This window comes from Hibiscus syriacus, unplaced genomic scaffold, assembly GCF_006381635.1.
Source record: "Hibiscus syriacus cultivar Baekdansim isolate YM2019G1 unplaced genomic scaffold, ASM638163v2 tig00110202_pilon, whole genome shotgun sequence".
NCBI classification, from domain to species: Eukaryota; Viridiplantae; Streptophyta; class Magnoliopsida; order Malvales; family Malvaceae; genus Hibiscus; species Hibiscus syriacus.
In genome coordinates this window covers 155,730-176,456 of record NW_024062625.1, presented here as the reverse complement: position 1 = coordinate 176,456, position 20,727 = coordinate 155,730, and the positions used below count along the sequence as shown (strand labels likewise).

The window sequence follows — 20,727 nt, the reverse complement described above, 5'->3', positions numbered from 1 at the left end:
TTACTGTATCAGCAAAATGTCGAGATATATGATTTCCATCCAACCAACGTAAATCGACTTCCATTTTATATCTGCAAAAAAAATTAATTAAATAAAATATTAAATAATTAAATAAATTACTAAAAAATATTAAATATAATAAACTATACCTTAATAAGAGAATATAAGAGTATTTGAGAGAAGTTGAGAGAATTTGGTATAATGAAAGTGATTGAGAATGGGGTATTTATAGAGAATGATGGTGGGTGTGAATGGGCGGGGGTAATTTGATAATTAAGGGTATAGCGCGCCGTATGAGCCGTGCCTTTTTGACGCGTGTCAGAATCACAGGTAAGGCGTGGCCCCTGTGCCGCGCTATACCCTTAATTACCAACATGTCCCCGCCATACACACGTGTATCTATGTCAGCATAAGGCGCGTCGCATGGAACGCGCCTTATCCCACATGACGCCAAATCAACATATAGCGCGCTGCAGGTGGCGCGCCTTACTGCAAAGAGTGTTAGATCAAGAAATATAGTCTGATCGGTGTTAGATCGATAAATATATCAATCACCAGTAATTTAAAAAAAAAAAAAACTCCTTGTTTTTCCGCATGCCAGAATCTAGTGCTGGTATTGAGTTGGACGGACGCCATGTCAAGCACGTGCTGTTTTATTCATCCGATTCTTACATTTTCCCTAAAATATCTCCGTAAAACAGAAACGTCAGTAACAGGTAAACAGCCCCAAAGGAAATTGCCGGCTCTGCTCTTTCTTTCCGCAAATCATACTGACCCTACAGTTCCCATTCTCACAAAAAAGGGAAAAGAAGGGGGGTTATGGTTTACTCGCCCGTTTCAAAATTCTCCAAACAACTTCGCCCGTGTTTTTAATTTTGGGTAATTTGCTATTTCTTTTGTTTCTTTCTCTGCTTTTCTGTCTCAGGTAATTCATTATAATGGGGAAGAGAAGGACAAGGTCCAAACATCATAATCATAATTACATTGGCCTTCCTTCTTCTTCGGGTACGTTTATTTTTATTCTATATTTTTTGTTTCAATCTGTCTGAAAATTTTTCCCCCTCTTTTAAAAGCTTGAGGTACGTGAAAATGTTTTTATTTTTGGTATGCCACATCTTGATTTATTTCAATTTTGTTAATAATTGTTGTTTTAGATAGATAAATGGTAAATGGGGTTTTTCTTTTTCTGGTTTCTTAAGAATTTAAATTAGGACATGTAAGAGAAGTTAGATTTTGTTAATCATCTTGGTCTCGGTAGAAGAATATTTTCATGCAAAGGATTGGTTTTTCTTCAGCTTTATAATCTGATAGGAAAAGTTAAGAATTCCCCCTTCTTTTGATTTGAACAACTAGAATGTGAATCATTGCTGTGCTTTTTGTTGAATATTGCAGAAGATATGCCGTGCTCATCGGGAACAAAGCTGTTAACGAAAGAGGTTTTGTTCTTTTCATCGATGTTTTTTGGAAGTTGTTCTTTATCTATTTGCAACTGAATGGTCTGCAATGTTCCATTGATTTTGTTTTCACTTTCCTTTATAGCCTTCATTGAATTTGGATGCTGGCATGGGTGTTGGAGATAGTTCTGTCAAGATACATCATCACAACTCTTCTGCTGCTCGACGCCATTACAATCTTGGGCGTTCCACATTTTTGAAACGATCACGCCGTTACTATGACCAGCACTACCAATGGCAGAACTTTGGCAACCATTCTAATCTATCAACTTCTCGTGGCAAGATTAGTCCTCTGCATGATGAGAGATTATCCTTCAAGTTCACCGAGTCTAACTCAGAGTCGGGACGTCAAGCAGGTTACATGCACCTTTATTCATTTTCATGTCAAGAATCTGTTTGTTTCCATAGCATGTGACAGTGGGATTACATTTTTATTCTTGTCAAGATCATTACATAAATGATAGAAATTAAAGAACTAGCGTTAATTTGACTTTCAGTCTCATCGGTGTTTGCAGCTTAATTTTTTTTGTCTTATGCTTATGTTCTGCCATATTAACTTAGTGTTCCAACTTCTGCAGATGGTAGACATCAAGCTTTCAGCAGAACTGAAAGGATTCGATCTAGTTTGTTAGTGATGGATGCAGTGTCACCAGACAAGGTGAAGATGATTTGTGGCATGTGCCAGAAACATCTGAGACGGAATCCATATTTCCTTGGAAATACGATGGCTTCTGCTGAGTTCTCTATTGTGGCAGTTCTAGTTTGTGGGCATGCATATCATGCTGATTGTTTGGAGCAGAGAACAAGTTTTGAGAATAGGTGTGACCCGCCATGCCCCTTATGTTCTGGTTCGCCATCACAAGTTTGATGCTTCTACTAGAAAGAATGACAGTACATACAAAAGTCGACAGATACTAATTTTCTAAACATATAGGACATACTTAAATTGGGCATGAATGTAGGCTTTATGGTGTGATCTAAGCTGAAACTTTAGGATCTTAACCAACCATTGTATTGCTGAGATTTCTACTAGTTGAATACTGAGAAGGCATGCTAATGCCATGCCTGTACTTTGGAACCTATTTTACTTGGCAGTGTTCGTTCGTTTCTTAACAGTATCAACAGGAGAAGCACCCGTGGAAATGTTGTTCCAGGAAATTACAGCGCTTGTTGGGCTTCCTATCGGTTGCATTAACAGCTATCGTAGAGTAAGAAATTATAAGAGAATTTAAAATTTTCAAAGATGATCACCGTCAACTCCCCTCGATAGATTTAGTCCATTTCTCATTTTTTAATTTCCACCGTATAAAACTTTTTATATTTTGATATTGAAAAATTTAAATTTAATTGATTTTTGATTGAGTAGGGTTTTGCTGAACCTAAAATTTTATATTGTTAATAATTTAACTGGAACTTATTAACACATGACCGCATAGCGCAGTGGATTAGCGCGTTTGACTTCGGATCAAAAGGTCGTGGGTTCGACTCCCACTGTGGTCGGCTAAGATTATTTTGAGTCGGTATTTTTTCCTCTCTTTTGGGTGCATTAAGTAATTGTCGAATTCAAATATGAGTGTCCTCGGATTTAATAGAGTTAAATAGATTGAACATATAATTAGTAATTTAAATATAGATTTTGTATTTAGCCAGTTTCAAAATATTGAACGAAAATTTTGTATTTTTCCTCACCAACTTGTTTCAACCTTATGGATTCATGCACAACAGATTCATTGTTAATATTTTTAAAAAATTGATATTATACGAATAAAAAAAAATCGTAAAATTCACCCACTATCAAGCATTATATTGAGATATATTTTATACATATTTTTTATTATCAAATTATAATATTTTTTTAAATAAAATAGATTACAAGGTAATCGTAATTATTAATAAAGTATATATCTTGCGAACATTGTTATTCAATCTCAAAACCTCTAGAAATATCAATATTTTCTTTTATTGTTAAAGCTCCTTGATAAGTTTAAATTATAATTGTTTTTAAAAACTGATAGGGAAGGTTGAGTACAAAGATGTCCAAAACTAGAGTCCATCGAAAGTTCAAGTAATCTATATTCAACAATGCTTGGATTCTGCTACACGTATCATCATTTATAATTCTTCCTAGTTAAGATATTATACATATAAATCATTGCTATTTTTATTTATGGTGTGATTTGAAATAGAAATCTTAAATTATTATTATTTACCTTTCAAAAAAAAAAATATTATTTACATTTTAGCTTACTAAACGAAAATATTAGGATCTCTCAATATTAATTATGTATAATAACGAATAAATGGTTATAAAATATATTATATTTTTAAAAATAAAAAATAATGACGCAATCAATTAATGTAGAAAAACCGAGTCCAACACACAATTGTAGAGCATAGGAAAAAGATCCGAATCTTTGTTGTCGAACATTCCAAAATAAAATGCGAATCTGACGATTACAAAAATTCACCAATTAATTAAAAAAAACAAAATAACTCCCTCGCCTTTCCTTCTGCAACAACCTTATTAGACTTCAAGCTTTTGCCAACTTATGCTCCGCATGAACCTTAAAAGCATCAATTATTATTTTTCACCTCTGTCTCCGCCATAACATTTCTATATATCTACCGGACAACTCCCATTTCCTGTCGTCGGCAGTTAAAATAGTTAAACACCCAAAGGCTACTCTTTTGTCCTTCTTGGTATCTTGCTTTCTTTTTTTCTTTTTTTTTTAATTAGAATTCTGCAGCCATGGTGATGAAGGTAGCGACGCCAGAAAAGGTGGCTTCCATTACAGAGAAGGTCTGGCAGAGAATTTACGGCGGTAGCAATAGCGGCCGCCATTGTTATCATCATAACTACCACCCTAAACATCGAAGGCGGTGTTCTTACGAGAGTGAAGATGAATACGAGGATGAGGACGGGACCATACAGTTGATGCAGATGGGTGCTGAAAGAAGCAAGAATGTACTGATTCTGATGAGTGACACGGGTGGTGGCCATAGAGCTTCGGCCGAGGCTATCCGAGACGCCTTTCGGATCGAGTTTGGAGATGAATACAGGGTGATTTGCTTGATTCTCTCATTTCATTTTCATGTTTTGGTATTGTTGTTGGTTTATTTTTGTTTCTGTCTTGTTATCTTTTTCTTTTATCTTATTGTAAGATTCATTCTTGGATTTTCCCATGTTTCGTCCCCTTCCTCTACTTTTTAAATTCAAATTCAAACCAAGTCCTGAATCTGTTCATCAAGATCTTGGATAAATTAATGTCTCAGTTAATGAATTTGCCTATGAAATTAATTCTTCAAGAAGTATAAGATTGCATCTTCTGCTTTTTCAGATATATGTGAAAGATGTGTGGAAAGAATACACAGGGTGGCCACTGAACGACATGGAAAGGTCCTACAAGTTCATGGTGAAACATGTACAACTCTGGAAAGTCGCCTTTCACGGTACATCTCCTAGATGGATACATAGCAGCTATCTTGCTGCCATTGCTTCTTATTACGCCAAGTAGGTTTATCCATCTTCTAGTTTCACTAAATTGAAAAATTCATGTCGCCTCGGTTTCTAATAATTACATGTTAACTATGTTGTCATTGAAGCGAGGTAGAGAGGGGTTTAATGGAGTACAAGCCAGACATTATCATTAGTGTTCATCCATTGATGCAACACATTCCACTCCTTGTTCTTAAATGGAAAGGCCTTCAAAAGAAAGTGATTTTTGTTACTGTAATTACAGATCTCAATACCTGTCATCGTACATGGTCAGTTCATCAAAGCCTCTAACTTCTGGATTTCCTTTATAGCAAGTCACATGAGTATCTTTAAACAATTGGAATTCGGTTCAGGTTTCATCCTAGAGTTAACAGATGCTACTGCCCGTCAAAAGAGGTAGCCAAGAGAGCATTATATGATGGCCTTCAAGATTCCCAAGTTCGGGTTTTCGGTCTTCCTGTTCGGCCTTCATTTGCCCGTGCAGTTCTTTCCAAGGTGAGGATTGTAGTACACATAATAACAATCAATCAATCCCTATGCTTGTATTAGCTTGGAGGGACTTTTGGTTTATTCTTTTGTCTTGATTTTGTAGGATGACTTGAGAAGAGAGCTAGAGTTAGATCCTGATTTGCCAACGGTTTTGCTGATGGGAGGGGGTGAAGGAATGGGGCCTGTTAGAAAACAACGATGGCACTCAGTGAATCGCTATACGATAAAATCAACAGAAACCAATAGGGCAATTGATCATAATATGTGGCCGAAACAAAGGCCTTGCTTCAACATTGGAATCCCAGGAATGGATGATCCCGGTGAAGGTAATTTTTTAACTTACCACATGTAAGCATTAAATATGCATAATGAAAATAGTTAACTAAACCATATTTTACCTTCACTGTAGGTCAGAGGGTTTGAAACCCAGATGGAGAAATGGATGGGTGCTTGTGACTGCATAATTACAAAGGCAAGAACATGAATTTAAATTTAAACTTTCATGTGTTTATGCATTTTTTAGCTTAATGTACATAGACTAATATGTTTATATAGAATTACAGGCTGGTCCTGGTACTATTGCAGAGGCCTTGATAAGGGGGCTTCCAATTGTTCTCAATGACTACATCCCAGGACAGGTTTAGTTGCCAACTTTTCTTGTTGAAACAGCCTTATTATATCAATGGAGCCTTATAGTTTTGCTATTCTCAAGTTTTAACTTTTACCCTTCATTTCATGCCATGCCGCAGGAAAAGGGCAATGTACCTTATGTAGTAGACAATGGAGCAGGAGTGTTCACCAGAAGTCCAAAGGAAACAGCTAGAATTGTGTCAGAATGGTTCAGCATAAAGACGGATGAGCTGAAGAGAATGTCGGAGAATGCTCTTAAGCTAACACAGCCGGAGGCCGTATTTGATATCGTAAAGGATATCCATGAACTTGCCTGTCAAAGACGGCATTTGGCTAACATTTCTTATGTCTCAACGTCCGCTATCACAAGCTAATTTAATGGATAACCTCAAATTCTTCCAAATGTAACTAAGATTTGTTCTTTAAGTAAGTTGTGTCAGCTTTGACATTTTGAACTAGTCTTTGGCCTTAGAGATCTTTGTCAGTTGTCGCCAAGAAAGAAGTGCATAATTCTGCTGAAAAAATGTGTGTAAATTAGGTTATTGAAAATATTGTAAGTTTTAATGTTGTAGTGTTGAGAGTTTTGCTTTCGATTTTTTCTTTGGTTTGGCCTTCGATGTTTAAGTTATAACTATAAAAAAGAAAGTTTGTTAGACTTGGGGTTGAAAATTTAGTCGAGCCCAACACATTTACTATAGAGGATCTAGGATATACCGTTAATACTACACTAACTCTATGATATTAGTTAGCCTTTTATTCTATAAATTTTTAGTGTACAATAATAATTAGGTGACATGACCGACCATATATCATATAGATGATAGAACATAAAATATATCAATTAAACGGTATAATCGATCATATATAACTCAGAAGGTAGAGTCGATCATATAATAAAGCAAACATAAGTATAACAAGCCCTTGCTTCTAAACCAAAGTAAAGTCCTTATTGGACTGTTTATTGTAAGGCAAACAAAAGGTACGATTCAATCAAAGACAATTACGTTGAAAAAGGGTGCCTGAAGTGATTGATAATGATGCCTCAATCACATTTACAAGCTGGCAATGGTATAAATATCTGAGCTGTATAATTTCATTGTTTTTTTTCTTAGGTGAAGGTAGTAAGAGCGAAAATAAGTTGTGAGTTGGGCCTGCTTAGTTGGTTTTGTCTATTTGATTGCTGAGTGGTGCCAGAATGCTTGACAATGACTGGTGCCGTAATTAAAATATACGTATAACTATAATTAGAATCAAAATGAATTGATGATCTAAAATATATATATATATATATATATATATAGACCTAAACTATAGACAGTCATGATTCCAAAGCTTTAAATTATCAACACAATTCATGTCTCAATGATATATTAAAATTATATGTTATATGAAATAAAAAAACTATAAAAATCATCGTTTCCTTATTAAGAGATTCGAATTTCAAAATATACACAATTAAAGCGATTCCATAAACTATTGACATGGTCCTGTAATTGATTCATCTATAGTCTTTGTATTTTATTCTTGGTATGGGCCTTGTAGTTGGACCATATTCATTTCAAACTTCAATCTCTTTCTTTCACTAATGGCAGAAAGCCAGCACTACGGCCCATTGAACTAGTCAAGCTCAGTTTGCATAGAACTAGGCAGGGGAAAATATCGCTGTTGAAAGCATTTGTTGGCTGTAAGTTGCTCCATCATTTTCCTTATTTTTCTCCCATTTCTAACTATATGATTGTATGGAACAACACCCACCTGAGTAATTTTTTTCTATTCAAGATCAACCATAAAAATTTGCAAAGAAGTTTGTTGGTAAATTTCTTTTCCTGTTATTAACATTGAGATATCTACATGCTGATATTTTTTTTAATGCATTATAGAGAGAATGAACGGTTTCCCATTCTCTGCAGAATCAGGGGAAATCCAATTGCTTGGTTTGCAAAAGAAATTGAAAAGAAATGGTATCTGAATCAATCTGGTTTAGTTTTGGTTATGATTACCGTTGGTTCATATTGACTTAGAAATGATTGAGTGGCAGGTTTATCACTCTAGTTTTGTCGACGAGGAAGGAATTACCAAAGCCTGTGGCTGTCCTTTACTTCCATTGAAAAGTAAAAAGAAGGGTCCTGCTCCTGTTTTAGAACAAGGTCTGATATATTTTTTATCAGCATCATGGGTAGTTGTTCACGACATGAATGTACTTTTCTTATTATTTGATTTGATAATGGAAGATGGTTGTTTGTATGCAGGTAAAACTGATATTATTGATGAAGCCATCACGTTCTTTCGTGCCAATGTCTTCTTCCGGAACTTTGATATTAAGAACCCTGCAGACAAGCTCCTTATATATTTGACTTACCACATTAACTTGTCTCTAAAAAGGCTCGAGGGCTGTAGAACCTTGGCGGAGGGGACTAAGGCAGTTATTAACTTAGGATCGGAAAATGTTACCATACCTGGAGAACCTGGTTTCCCTTTTACAGCGCTCTTTCACCCTCCGCAGTCTCAAAATGAAGCTGGTAAATCTCCTTCTCTTTTTTGACATAATATTAAATCTGGGTATTTGGAAAAGCATGTTTATCTGTTACCTGACATGATTTCTTAAATGCAGAACTGCTTAGGGATTATCTGAAGCACATAAGAGAAGAGACGAGTGGGAGACTGTTGAGTGTCGCGTATAGACCTAATGGAACACCGAATAAGTGGTGGTTAGCCTTCGCAAAAAGGAAATTCATGAACCTCCCCCTTAACTGAATGCCTGCAATATTAATAACTTCAACATTTTTCCAGATTCTTATAATGGATAATCAAAACGGTCACTTTGGGTTTTTAGTCCGCCTCCATTGCGAGTTTAACATCTGAGTTATCTGCTTATACTTACATGTGTCTGTAACTTGATGTCAGCTGTTGCGTATTTTTGTCTTGTTTTTATTGCTTTGTTTCCATCTTTAAGAGACGTAGGGTGTCATGATTTTGGAAGTAATAGTTAATAGAATTCAAACAATCGTTGTCTTAGATAAAACCAAAGCTAAATTAATTCTTATACTGTAAGTGATGAATAGGGCCCGCCCTTGTTAACAATTATCAATTCGAGCATTGTGTTTGTTTTCTTGTTGGTTTCTGCACGTGGATTCCTATACTTAGGTTGGAAGAACTTGAACGTGTTTCAGGCGAATGAAAATGGTAAAAGCATCAATCAACAGTAAACACTTTTCCAATATGAAGTTTCCCTTTGGTTTTATTCAGCGAAGTCTATAGTAAAACCAACCAGTTGCTCGGAGGGACTCTTTCCGAGAAATGTTTGGGCGCCCACCACCGCAATTCATTAAACAGTGAACATCGTCAATCAAATCAATGGCTTCTTGTCACGAAAATTCGTCATTTTAGTTCGATTCTTTTAATAAGATGCTTCCATTTCATAGGGTTATTACTGTAACACATAATTCTTTTCATTCTAAAAATAAAAATTCAATTCAATTTAATTCAAATAAATTTAATAAAAATTGTGTTATATAAACTGTCTAAAAAATATTCAATTCAATTCAATTTCTGATTCTATCTATTTTTATCATCTCTACCCGAAAGAGCTTCTGTTGAGAAAAGTCTTAATGAATTAGATGTTTTAACATTGTCGGAAAAGATTGAAAAATAGTGGATGCCCAAGGAAGGGTCAGCTAAAGGAATTTCCTAGTAATACATCCGTGTTGAATTTGGAACTTTGCATGGAATAGTCGCAAGTTTATGCGATCCTACGTAAAGCTTGCTTTTAGAAGGATGAGAAGAGATGTTTAAAAGACGTTACTGCTTTAAGGCAACATGCTCGGCTCCCGTTTATGTTTTTAGTGGAGTCGGAGTGAAGACCAAATACTTTATATAAAATTTAACGATTAATAATTTGATTTCTGGTAATCTTTAATTATTTCGTTTGTTCCGATTTGATTTATTAGAAAAATCTTTTTTTTTTGTTTTTTCCTTTTCTAAATTCATATATAAAAAAAGCATACAACATGCAATGATTCCTGTACCCCTTGGGAGGCACCAACATAATTTTCATCTGAAGAAGTGGAAAGTTTAATTTAATACCAATTTTCAAACCACTCCATGATTGAAGTTTGGGAAGAAAACGCAGCAGAAAGTAAGCTTTACATCCGAAAAGGAAAAGAAAAACACATTTAACAATGGGTTATAGTTCAATTTCCAGGTGATGGCCATCCACACCTCACATTCTTCAATCTTTATAAACCCTTCATTTACAACATCAAATACATACCCAAATTTCTATCTACCAAACCAAAAGATCTACCCCTAAAAAGAAGAAGAAGAATAAGGAGAAAGTAATTACCATTTCCTCTTTTTTCCATCTCTGAATTCTTGTGACAAAACATGATCAAGGTGAAGACCCCCACAAAACCTCGGCAATGATGGTAGCAGCCTCCGCATCATTAACAGATGCTTCTTTAACTTTCTCCAAAATCTCTTGCTTAAAGGCCCTTTTCTCTCTTTGTCTCAACCCTTCCCCAACCTCTAGTTGCACAGCAAACCTTGCCACACAGCTTGCAAATGGATGTTTTTTCAAAAACTTGTTTTCTCTCTTCTCTCTTTTCTTCCCCTCGGTATCCTGATTCTCATCGTCAAATTTTCCCATCTCAATCAAATCCCCACCAAATTCTGACCTCTGCAACTCCACAAGCTTCTTTATCAATCCTCCTTTAAGCATGGCTTCAACAGCTTCTTTGCGTCCGAAGTATCCGATTTCAAGAATGCAATCGAAGTCCACAACTTTCATGTCCAAATCCTTGGATTCCAATAGAATTAAAATCTCGGGGATTTCCCCGTTACAGAGTATCTCATCCACAAATGGGGATTTAGTAAATGTAATCAACTCACGTAGAACTTTGAGGCTATGGATTGATTTCATCTCCAAAAGGGCGTGAATGGTATCTCCCATGTTCACTTGCCCCACGAAGACATCCTTGTTGAATCGAATCAAAGCCGCCACACAAAGCGCTGCGTTTTCCCTGATCCGATTTGGACAATCCGGGTCGCAAAGGACCGTCTGCAAGACCGAGAAGGCTTTCGATTTCAGGAATAAATTCTGCAACTCGCGATCAAAGCCTTGTGAGACTCGGTCTTCGAACTGAGTCAGTAAACGAACTAACTCGTCCTCGTCCTTCCACGGTTCTTTCAATCCCTTTAACAAGCTCTCGATGTTCTCACGGTCAATCCAGGCCTGAATCTCGGACTCGATCGAGGCGGCAACTCGGGAAATGGAATGAGTCGAGACACGACGTGTTAAGAAGCTCCTGAGGCCATGACCACGAGTCTTTTCAAGGGTTTCGACGAGGGTTTTGAGGTCAGCGATGTAGCGGGAAAGAGTAGAGAGATGTGGGTCTTTGGAGAGGATGGAATCAGACTCGGTTTCAAGCTCGAGGAGAGTTTTAATGGCGGGTGAGTCGGAGTCAGCGGGGTTGCGAGTTGGGTTAGCTTGTAACTCGTGCGAAGCTTGTTTTAGAGCTTCGAGAACCTTTAGAGCTCCTGGGTTATCTTCCTTGGATGATGGGTCTTCCATGGTTGTCATGATTTTCTTCTCTACAAATTACATATAAACAAAGAAAAGGAACATTGTTTTGGGTGCAAGGGGCAGAGGGTAAGGGGGTTTGATTTCAGCCGCTTGAGCTTTCTGATTCTTTCCCCTCGCGCATTTATATTTAAATTTGATCATAAATAAATTAAATTAATATTACGAACCTAACAATTTCAGTGATAAAAATATTGTTATTATTTTTTAAGATTTTGAATTTATACATTAGAAATATTAGAGGTATGAGATTTAATGTCAAAATATTAAGAATTATATTTAATCATATAGAGTATTAGATCGTACTTATTTAAATTAATAAAAAAATAATATATTTTAAAAAATATTTATATTTAAACTCATAGTGTAGTTTATGATACTCGAATTCATATTTTCAAAGGAAAACAATTTTTTTAATCATTAAAATTATTCCAATAATTCAATATATTTATTTTTTAAAATATAATTAAATTATAATTATAATTTTATGTGTATAATTAAATTAAATCAATGCTTCATGTGTATTATTTAGCCTGTAATTAGGAAGGTATCAACGTTTCATATTTATAATTGTATAAAAAAAAGTTCGTATAACATATTGCACATTCAACTAAAGTTCATGTCTAATTTGATATTTATCCTTGAATTTATTAGGTGGTATTTACGATAAAAGTGAAGTTATTTTTTTCAGAGTACATGAGTTCCAACATCTAAGTTTATAAGATATGTGTGTGTTGTTAATAGATTAAAAAAATTCTAAACATATAATTAATTTAAAAAGATCGAAAAGAAGACTTAAGTGAGTTAAGCAGCTCGTGAGCAGTTCAGACTCGACTCGGTCAAAGCTCGGTAAAAACTCAACTCGGTTTGATTTAACTAGAACTCGAGTCGACCTTAATGAGTTGAGTCGAGCAAAGTCCAACTCGATTCGATAAATTCATGAACAATTTATTAATTTTTTTATTTATAATTTTTTAGTAGTTATCCTAAAAAATTATTTCATTCAAAACAATTATTATTTTACTAATATATAATAAAAAAGATGATGAATTGTTAATCTATTAAATTTCTAATAAATAATTAAAAAATATTAAATTATTAATTGATATTTTATTACACTCAGAAATCAAACCTTGCTTATTATTTGAATGTGTTTGTGGATTGTTACTTTAGAGTTTAGAATTTAAAATTATTTCATACACTCTTTTGATATTTTTTTGGTCAAATTTATTTATTTATGTTTATATTAAGTTCTATATAATATTTATAATTTACCTATATTTAAAAAAATAAAGTAAAAATTTCGGTGAACTTAATGAATAACAAGTTGAGTAATAAATTTTTTTAACGAATATGAATTGAATACTACCTATCTCAGACCCGTTCAATAAACATCCCTACTCAAAATCAAGGGATATCAATGAAAATTTGTGTAGCGTATAGAATTTCTGTTAGCATTTATTAGGTAATTGTGACAAAAGATTAAATAAATGCATACACGACAACAACATTTACTAATACCACCCATAAGTAAATATTTCTCTATATTTTCACCTTTCGTTTCTTCCTTGTTTTTTTTTATGTTTATTTGTTGCACAAGTTATTGACTTTTTTCAAGGGAAAATTGTCCCAGTACGTAATTATTTTGAAAACATTTTTTATTTACTTTTTTTTTGGGGGTAAAACATGAAAACATAGCAGCTTAGTCGGTGCTTACAGCATCCGCCTGCAACAGCGACAAAACCTCGAAAGGGGGGTTTCAAACGCGATTAAATCCGAAACACCAGCAGTGGCCATCTTCGCCAAGCGATCCGCTACTTTGTTACCATCACGAGACACATGTTGCAGCTCCACAATCCATTCCAGCCGCAACAAATCTGTAATATGATAAATAATCGTAAAAAAAGCAATACCCTCTCTAGCCATTCGGATTGCTTTGAGAGCTTCCATACTATCGATCTCAACCAAAACTCGGCTAAGATAATCTCCCGAGCAAGCGACAGACCCAAATAAACTCCCCAAAGTTCAGCCTCCAAAATCGAACATATACCAATGTATTTAGCGAAACCCATCTGCCAAACACCACCGTTGGTCCTGATCACACCGCCGCACGTTGCTTGACCCGAATCCACATTACGAGCCCCATCCGAGTTAATCTTCATCCACCCAAGAGGTGGAGACTGCCAACGCTTCGATCCGAGTAAACCCGGTAGCCGAACCCACACTAAAACTTGAGAAGAATGCTTTTCACTTGTCGAGAACGATCTACTCCAAGGCTGCACCGTTAAGTGGCTACCATAAATCATCCATGGTCCGTCTGTGGGTGCTTTACTATAATCCTCTTCCTTAGCAAACTTAACAATAAAATAATTGTTATGCAAATCAACAAGTTGGATATCTCCCAACGGTTTCCAAAGGAGGAGAATTCGACTCAAAAGAGTTTTATAGCCTATCGATCTGTCAAGTAAACGAACGATCAGAACCTGTTTCATGCTTTGATCAATCCGGTCATGCACCCGATCTGAAAACTTGATCATTGTTCTTGGACCTGAATCATCCACAATACAATCCTCATCAAGAATCACTATCTCCTCCGATTCACACAAAGATAAAGACGCCCCAGAACCAGCGTTAACTCCTGCAACCATATTGGCATAAGAAGGTTTCGACCCGACCCTATGCTCTTGACCCTCAGTGATCACTGATCACCCCGTCCTGCATAGGTTCTTCCATAGCAGCATTCAATCCTCCTTCGGCCTCCATGTCAGTCGTATCTTCACAGAGAACGTGACTTTCCTCAACAAACTCATTACGTTGCTTTTTTTAATCACGGCACGCTTCTAATGTTGATCCCGGTCTTTCCAAAATCGGCAAGGGAGATACTTCAACAATTACTTCCGGCGGCCTATTATTTAGACTTTTAAAAGATTAGAAATTGTTTTGAATATAAAATATGTTATTAAACGTGAGCATGATTTAGTCATTCAAAATAGTTTTAAAATGATAGTTTAGCATATTCGAATCTGAAAGCGTTGTTCTTGCCTACAAAAACATGAGCCACTTGTTGTTTCTTCAGCAAACAAAATGATTGGTTGATATTTGATGTGAAATCTATGGGGCCAAGCGCTAAATTAATACTTTGATCGTTTCAATAAAAATAGTAATAATTTATTTCTAATATAATAATAATTTTTTTTTATTTTAAGGTAAGAAATAACATAAAAAAATAAAATATATTCTATATAAATCGTTAAATGTCCTCTTGCAGCCCAGTGCAGTGCAGCCATTCCTGCCATTAGCGAGCGAGACATGGGAAGATGCATTGGTTGTAATTTTGTCATGAAAAAACCACCTAACTTTCTTGTCTGATTCTGAACCTTTTCCCATATTGGAACGTTGGCCTTTGCCAGACCCACATCAACTCAAAAGGCAACCACAATTAGATGCAATTCCTAGAAATCTCTATTTAATGTTACCAAATATTTTTTTAAATCCGTGGGTGTACAAATTCTAATATAATATTCATACCACGTTTTCATTTTTCGAATAGGATGTGTCTTTGATTCATTCTTTTAGTCCGACAATTTCCATCAATTATTATAATATATAATATACTAATTTGTGGGGTATATCTATGTATATTATAGTAGTACGTAATCGGCTTTATGCATTAATTGGATATTACAACAAAAATCAAACGCTGATATCAGAAATTTTATATGTTTTTCCTTCCCATCATGTGAGCTGGGAGAGACCCTGCTTGCGAATCAAATGTAGCCCATGCATGCGTGGATTAATGATTTTCCCATAATTTCAAACAAGTAAATAAAGAACAGTTTCGAAATTAAAAAAAAAGTCACATGAACGGTAAATATAAAAAGCAAATATAATAAAAAATAAGCATGCTAAAAATATTTACAATCAGTCCTTGTGAGACAAATTATTACCTCTCTATTGAAGGAAAATTTTCTTTCGTGTATCATTATCGACCGTTTCTGACAATATATTCATGTACATGAATTGAAGTATATTTTATTATTACAGTTGCATTAGGTATCTGTCCTTTTAATTTCTTTTATTTGACTTTGTTACGTGGTAAGTGAAGGTTTCCAAGTGGGAACACAGTTTAGGCTTTGGAATTTGACATAACCACAATCGTCTCCAGCAAACGACAATATTGTTGACAGAATCTGAATACTTTACTAACTCTATTGAGGTTTTCTTGGAATATATCCTAACAATAACGTCCTCCACAAAACAAAAAATTAGGTGATCGCTTTTACTTTTTAATAAATATTATATTTATTCGTCACATGTTTTAAATTTTAGGATAAACCACATATTATTTTGGTTTAGTTTTAATCATTCAACTATTTTTTTCAAAGTCTAACGTTACATTATATTTTGTTTTCATTTTTACGCACCTGCCGTTAAGACATAAACAAAACTGTTAGCGTGCTAGTTTTTCTCAATGATGATTGGACATTATCTTTTGTCGATACCTCAATATCACTATTAGCTTTTTAACTGTGGATAACCAAAACGTAACTTTATGTATGATTTTGAAAAACATAATTAAAATGATAGTTTGGTGACTAAATACGTAGTTTACTTAAAATTTTATTATAAAATATAAATTTATATTTCAATGCATGAACTTAAGTTCAAGATATAGTTTTATATTTTTTAAAATTGAAATATTATTTAGATTAATGTTATATTATACATGGAGAATGAGGGTTGTGAAAGAGAAGGGGAAGTGGGACTTGTGAGCAGGGCAGAAAGACGTCGCAAAGGGAAGCCGCCCGAGTCAGCCCCACAAGTCCTAAACACGAAGTTTCCAATTTCGGATGTTGAAGCTTGCAGGGATTGTCTGCTTCGTATTCATCTCTGATTGATCGTCTCCAACACCACAACGGATCACACTGGCCAGTTATTGTTTTTTTGGGTTTTTATTTTAGTATTTTAATTTCACCCTATCATTCTATAAAAAAGAAATTAGAAGTTCAAAAAAAATATAACACAACTGTTCCAACAGAGTTCTACTCAATCTCAAACTCTCTCCTGTATCTCTTCTGCTGGTGCAATATTCTATTTGTTTTACTTTTTTTTTTTAATTTTAATTCCGAATCGAAATCCTTATATTCGTTTCACCTTAGGTTCCACAGCAACCCAGAGCGCCGCCACGTGACGCCATGTCAGAGAATGTTCCCCCGGAGCAAACCCAAAGCGAGGACCCGAATCAAGATTATGACCTCGAGTCTCTCACCAGTCCATTACTATATGGCCAGCATCGATCCACTAATGCCACCTCTCAGGTCGCCATCGTAGGCGTCAATCTCTGCCCTATCGAAAGCCTCGACTACGAGTAAGCCATCCGTTTTACCTAATAATCATGTGTATTTTCAGTCATTAGATTTCGGTTTTTGATCGTTTCGGTGTGTTTTCTTTTTTAAGGATTGCTGAAAATGATTTCTTCAAACAAGACTGGAGGACACGCGGGAAGATCCAGATTTTTCAATATATTTTCATGAAGTGGCTTCTCTGTTTCTTGATTGGCGGTATCGCCAGTCTCGTTGGTTTCTGTAATAATCTCGCCGTTGAGAACATCGCCGGCGTTAAGTTCGTCATCACATCTAACATGATGTTAGCTGGAAGGTCTCTCTCGCTCCTTGAAAATTTATTTGCTTTTTTTATAGCGAAATTCTTATATTTCTGTATGTTGCAGGTACGAGACGGCGTTTCTAGTGTTTTCTCTATCCAATTTGGGTTTAACTCTATTTGCTGCCATCATTACGGCGTTTATTGCGCCAGCTGCGGCTGGCTCTGGTATACCGGAAGTAAAGGCATACTTGAATGGCGTAGATGCTCCGGGAATAATTTCATTACGAACTTGTATTGTTAAGGTATTATATATATTATACTAAAAAAACTTTTAATTGCAAACTCCCTTGATGCAGATACAGTGAATAAGCAATTACATATCAAGTTAAAGGATATTGCAACTTCAAAGTTTTACACATCACTTTTTTTCAGTTAAGAGTAATCGGGAATTCAAAAGAAACGAATTTCTCTGTTTTTTTTGCTGTCCATTCGATGCAGAAATGTGATAATTGTGTGAAATGTGCAGATTATTGGAAGTATTTCTGCAGTGTCATCATCTCTCCTAGTTGGAAAAGCAGGCCCTATGGTGCATACTGGATCATGCATCGCATCATTATTAGGACAGGGTGGGTCCAGAAGATATGGTTTAACATGGAAGTGGCTTCGATTCTTTAAGAATGATAGAGACCGACGAGATCTTGTAACATGCGGATCAGCTGCTGGAATTGCTGCAGCTTTCCGCGCCCCAGTTGGAGGTGTGCTGTTTGCTTTTGAAGAAATGGCATCCTGGTAGGTAAATTGACAATTGCATTTGTTGCACCATGTTGATATCTTTTTAACCATTCTTTCATCAGTGTACTGGTTGTTACAGTGTTACTGCATATTTGTCAGTCTGTTCATTTTAGCTACATGCATTATTCGAGTTCAGTTACTTGACTGTCACTGACATTTTAATACGATGAATCATGGTTTTCTTCAACATTTATCAAGATAGTCTCCATGCTCCATGGGTCCTAATTTATTACATTTTTTCCATGTTATCTGTTTCTGTCCTCTGCCACTCTTCAACTTGTCACATCCATATTTGCTAATTCAAGTGTTTTGTTGTATAGCTGGTTTGTAAATAGTTTTCTTGACTACACTTATTTCTTGGATGGAAAGAAGAACAACTCTTCAATATCCATCTGCAGCTACTTCATTCATAATCATTAATGGATTGAAAGAAAATATGCAATTCTTCTATGCCCTTTGATGTGACATATTTTGCTTTGAGAATTGCCATCCTTTCTTTCATTCAACATTCACAGGGTTCTCATAATGTCTGCTGACAAGAGAAAACCGATAAAAGTGAACATCTAATGCTTATATCCTGGTATTGTTCTGCAGGTGGACGAGTGGCCTTCTTTGGAGAGCTTTCTTTACGACTGCTGTGGTTGCTATCATACTACGAGCTCTAATTGATGTCTGTTTAAGTGGCAAATGTGGGCTATTTGGTAAAGGGGGTTTGATAATGTTTGATGTCTATTCAGCTAACATTTCGTATCACATTGCCGATGTTCCTCCTGTGCTTCTTCTTGGAGTTGTCGGGGGCATATTGGGAAGTCTATACAACTTCCTTTTAGATAAGGTTCTCCGAGTTTACGCCATCATCAATGAGTAAGTTCTATTTTCATATTTGCCTTTTTTGCTCCAATTACCATTTCTAGTACCTGACAAAAATATTATTTGCTGGGTCATTCTCCTTATTTCCCCTTCTCTTTCTCATCTCAGGAAAAGCATTACTTACAAGATCTTTATTGCTTGTGCAATTTCCATTTTTACATCTTGTCTGCTTTTTGGATTACGCTCGCATCTTGCCAACCATGCCCATTCGATACAGCCGAAGCTTGTCCCACAATAGGTCGATCTGGTAACTACAAGAAGTTTCAATGTCCTCCTGGTCACTACAATGATCTTGCAAGCCTCATTTTCAACACAAATGATGATGCTATCAGAAATCTTTTCAGCAGGAATACTGACTCTGAGTTTCAGCATTCAACAATGCTCATATTCTTTGTCACCTGCTTCTTTCTAAGTATTGTTAGCTCCGGGGTTGTTGCTCCAGCAGGACTTTTTGTACCAGTCATAGTTACTGGAGCATCTTATGGACGCTTCGTTGGAATGTTACTTGGTTCTCACACAAACCTTAATAACGGTTTTTATGCTGTACTTGGGGCGGCCTCATTTCTTGGTGGGTCTATGAGGATGACAGTCTCCTTGGGTGTCATAATCTTGGAATTGACCAATAACCTCTTACTGTTACCAATCATCATGATTGTTCTTCTTGTATCCAAGACTGTAGCTGATGCTTTTAATGGAAACATTTATGACCTTATAATGAAGGCAAAGGGTTTTCCTTACCTAGAAGCTCATGCTGAACCTTATATGAGGCAGCTCACAGTCGCTGATGTTGTCTCTGGTCCGCTTCAGCTCTGTCACGGAATTGAGAAGGTTGGAAATATAGTACACATCCTCAAGACCACAAATCATCACGGGTTTCCTGTTATCGACGAACCTTCGCATTCGGAATCCCCAGTTTTGTATGGTCTAATCCTCCGTGCCCATCTTATTACACTGCTAAAGATGAGAGCTTTCTTGCGCACCCCTGTGCGGATAGGTGTTGAAGCCTTTAGGCATTTCTCAGCAGATGATTTTGCAAAGAAGGGCCTAGGTAACTTTGACAGAATAGAAGACATAAACTTAACTGATGAAGAGATGGAAATGTTCTTGGACTTGCACCCTTTTACCAACGCATCACCGTACACGGTTGTGGAGACAATGTCACTAGCTAAGGCAAGCACACTTTTCCGTGAAATGGGCTTGCGGCACCTACTTGTCATACCCAAGACGTCCAACGTAAGAAACTTTACCATATCCATTTCCCTTGATCTGGATTCCTAATTCTTTTTATTATTACCTAATGCTTTATGTTTTTACTGCAGAGAACACCAGTGGTGGGCATACTAACAAGGCATGATTTCATGGCGGAACACGTACTAAGTTTGCACCCTTTATTGGTAAATAGTAAATGGAAAAGATTAGGGTTCCATTTGCCTCCTTTTCTTAAAATATTTTAGGGGGTTCTTCATTCAGCAGTCATTTTACTAAAACAAATTTGTAAATAGTCTTGTTGTTAACCCATTATGGTTCAGTTGTCCTCTTTTAGCTTTTATATTTAAACTCCACAAGGTTGGATCGTTCATTGTTCAGCAGCCTCATTGCAGTAAAGTTACAAGTCAGGATCTTTCATCTTTCACAAATTTTGCTTTGGTGAAATATCTTGTATGCAAAGTTCTTGCACTAGTAAATTACTAATGCCCTGCTCCCTTTCAAAATTACATTGTTCCTTAAGGTTTAGCATCTGATGGTTTGACAAACTTTTAAATAAAATAAATTTAACGTTAAATAAAGATTAAATATAAAAAATGCATTTTTAA

At 35.8% G+C, this 20,727-nt stretch overlaps 4 protein-coding genes, 1 non-coding gene and 1 pseudogene across 6 annotated transcripts; 5 read left to right on the top strand and 1 right to left on the bottom strand.

Annotated features, from left to right (window-relative positions):
* The first annotated feature begins 721 nt into the window (after positions 1–721).
* LOC120218990 lies at positions 722–2,507 on the top strand. 2 transcript variants are annotated; one of them, XM_039215853.1, is made up of 4 exons: positions 722–1,005; positions 1,393–1,436; positions 1,540–1,810; positions 2,030–2,507. In XM_039215853.1, exons 1-4 carry the CDS (start codon positions 939–941, stop codon positions 2,320–2,322), a joined length of 675 nt encoding a protein of 224 aa, XP_039071784.1. In that variant the 5' UTR covers positions 722–938; the 3' UTR covers positions 2,323–2,507. The 2 variants fall into 2 exon arrangements, with proteins under 2 accessions (XP_039071784.1, XP_039071785.1); XM_039215854.1 differs by having other exon boundaries at positions 726–1,005; positions 2,033–2,507.
* A 373-nt stretch (positions 2,508–2,880) lies between these two features.
* On the top strand, positions 2,881–2,954 carry TRNAR-UCG. The gene has a single exon. It is a non-coding gene; the product is annotated as a tRNA-Arg (tRNA).
* A 981-nt stretch (positions 2,955–3,935) lies between these two features.
* On the top strand, positions 3,936–6,467 carry LOC120218989 (monogalactosyldiacylglycerol synthase 2, chloroplastic-like). Its single transcript, XM_039215852.1, is given in 10 exon segments — positions 3,936–4,515; positions 4,793–4,965; positions 5,058–5,219; positions 5,304–5,445; positions 5,543–5,624; positions 5,627–5,662; positions 5,665–5,765; positions 5,849–5,911; positions 6,003–6,077; positions 6,189–6,467. Coding segments are annotated over 10 exon segments (1,401 nt in total). The 5' UTR covers positions 3,936–4,203; the 3' UTR covers positions 6,444–6,467.
* Positions 6,468–8,038: 1,571 nt separating this feature from the next.
* Positions 8,039–8,824, top strand: LOC120218976 (actin-related protein 2/3 complex subunit 3-like). Its single transcript, XM_039215837.1, has 3 exons — positions 8,039–8,216; positions 8,319–8,588; positions 8,681–8,824. Exons 1-3 carry the CDS (start codon positions 8,093–8,095, stop codon positions 8,821–8,823), a joined length of 537 nt encoding a protein of 178 aa, XP_039071768.1. The 5' UTR covers positions 8,039–8,092; the 3' UTR covers position 8,824.
* A 1,472-nt stretch (positions 8,825–10,296) lies between these two features.
* Positions 10,297–17,663, bottom strand: LOC120218988. The gene is made up of 2 exons (XM_039215851.1): positions 17,654–17,663; positions 10,297–11,658 (listed from the first exon to the last, which is right to left on the bottom strand). Exon 2 carries the CDS (start codon positions 11,645–11,647, stop codon positions 10,457–10,459), a length of 1,191 nt encoding a protein of 396 aa, XP_039071782.1. The 5' UTR covers positions 11,648–11,658; positions 17,654–17,663; the 3' UTR covers positions 10,297–10,456.
* Positions 16,739–20,440, top strand: LOC120218987 (annotated as a pseudogene).
* The last annotated feature ends 287 nt before the right edge of the window (positions 20,441–20,727 follow it).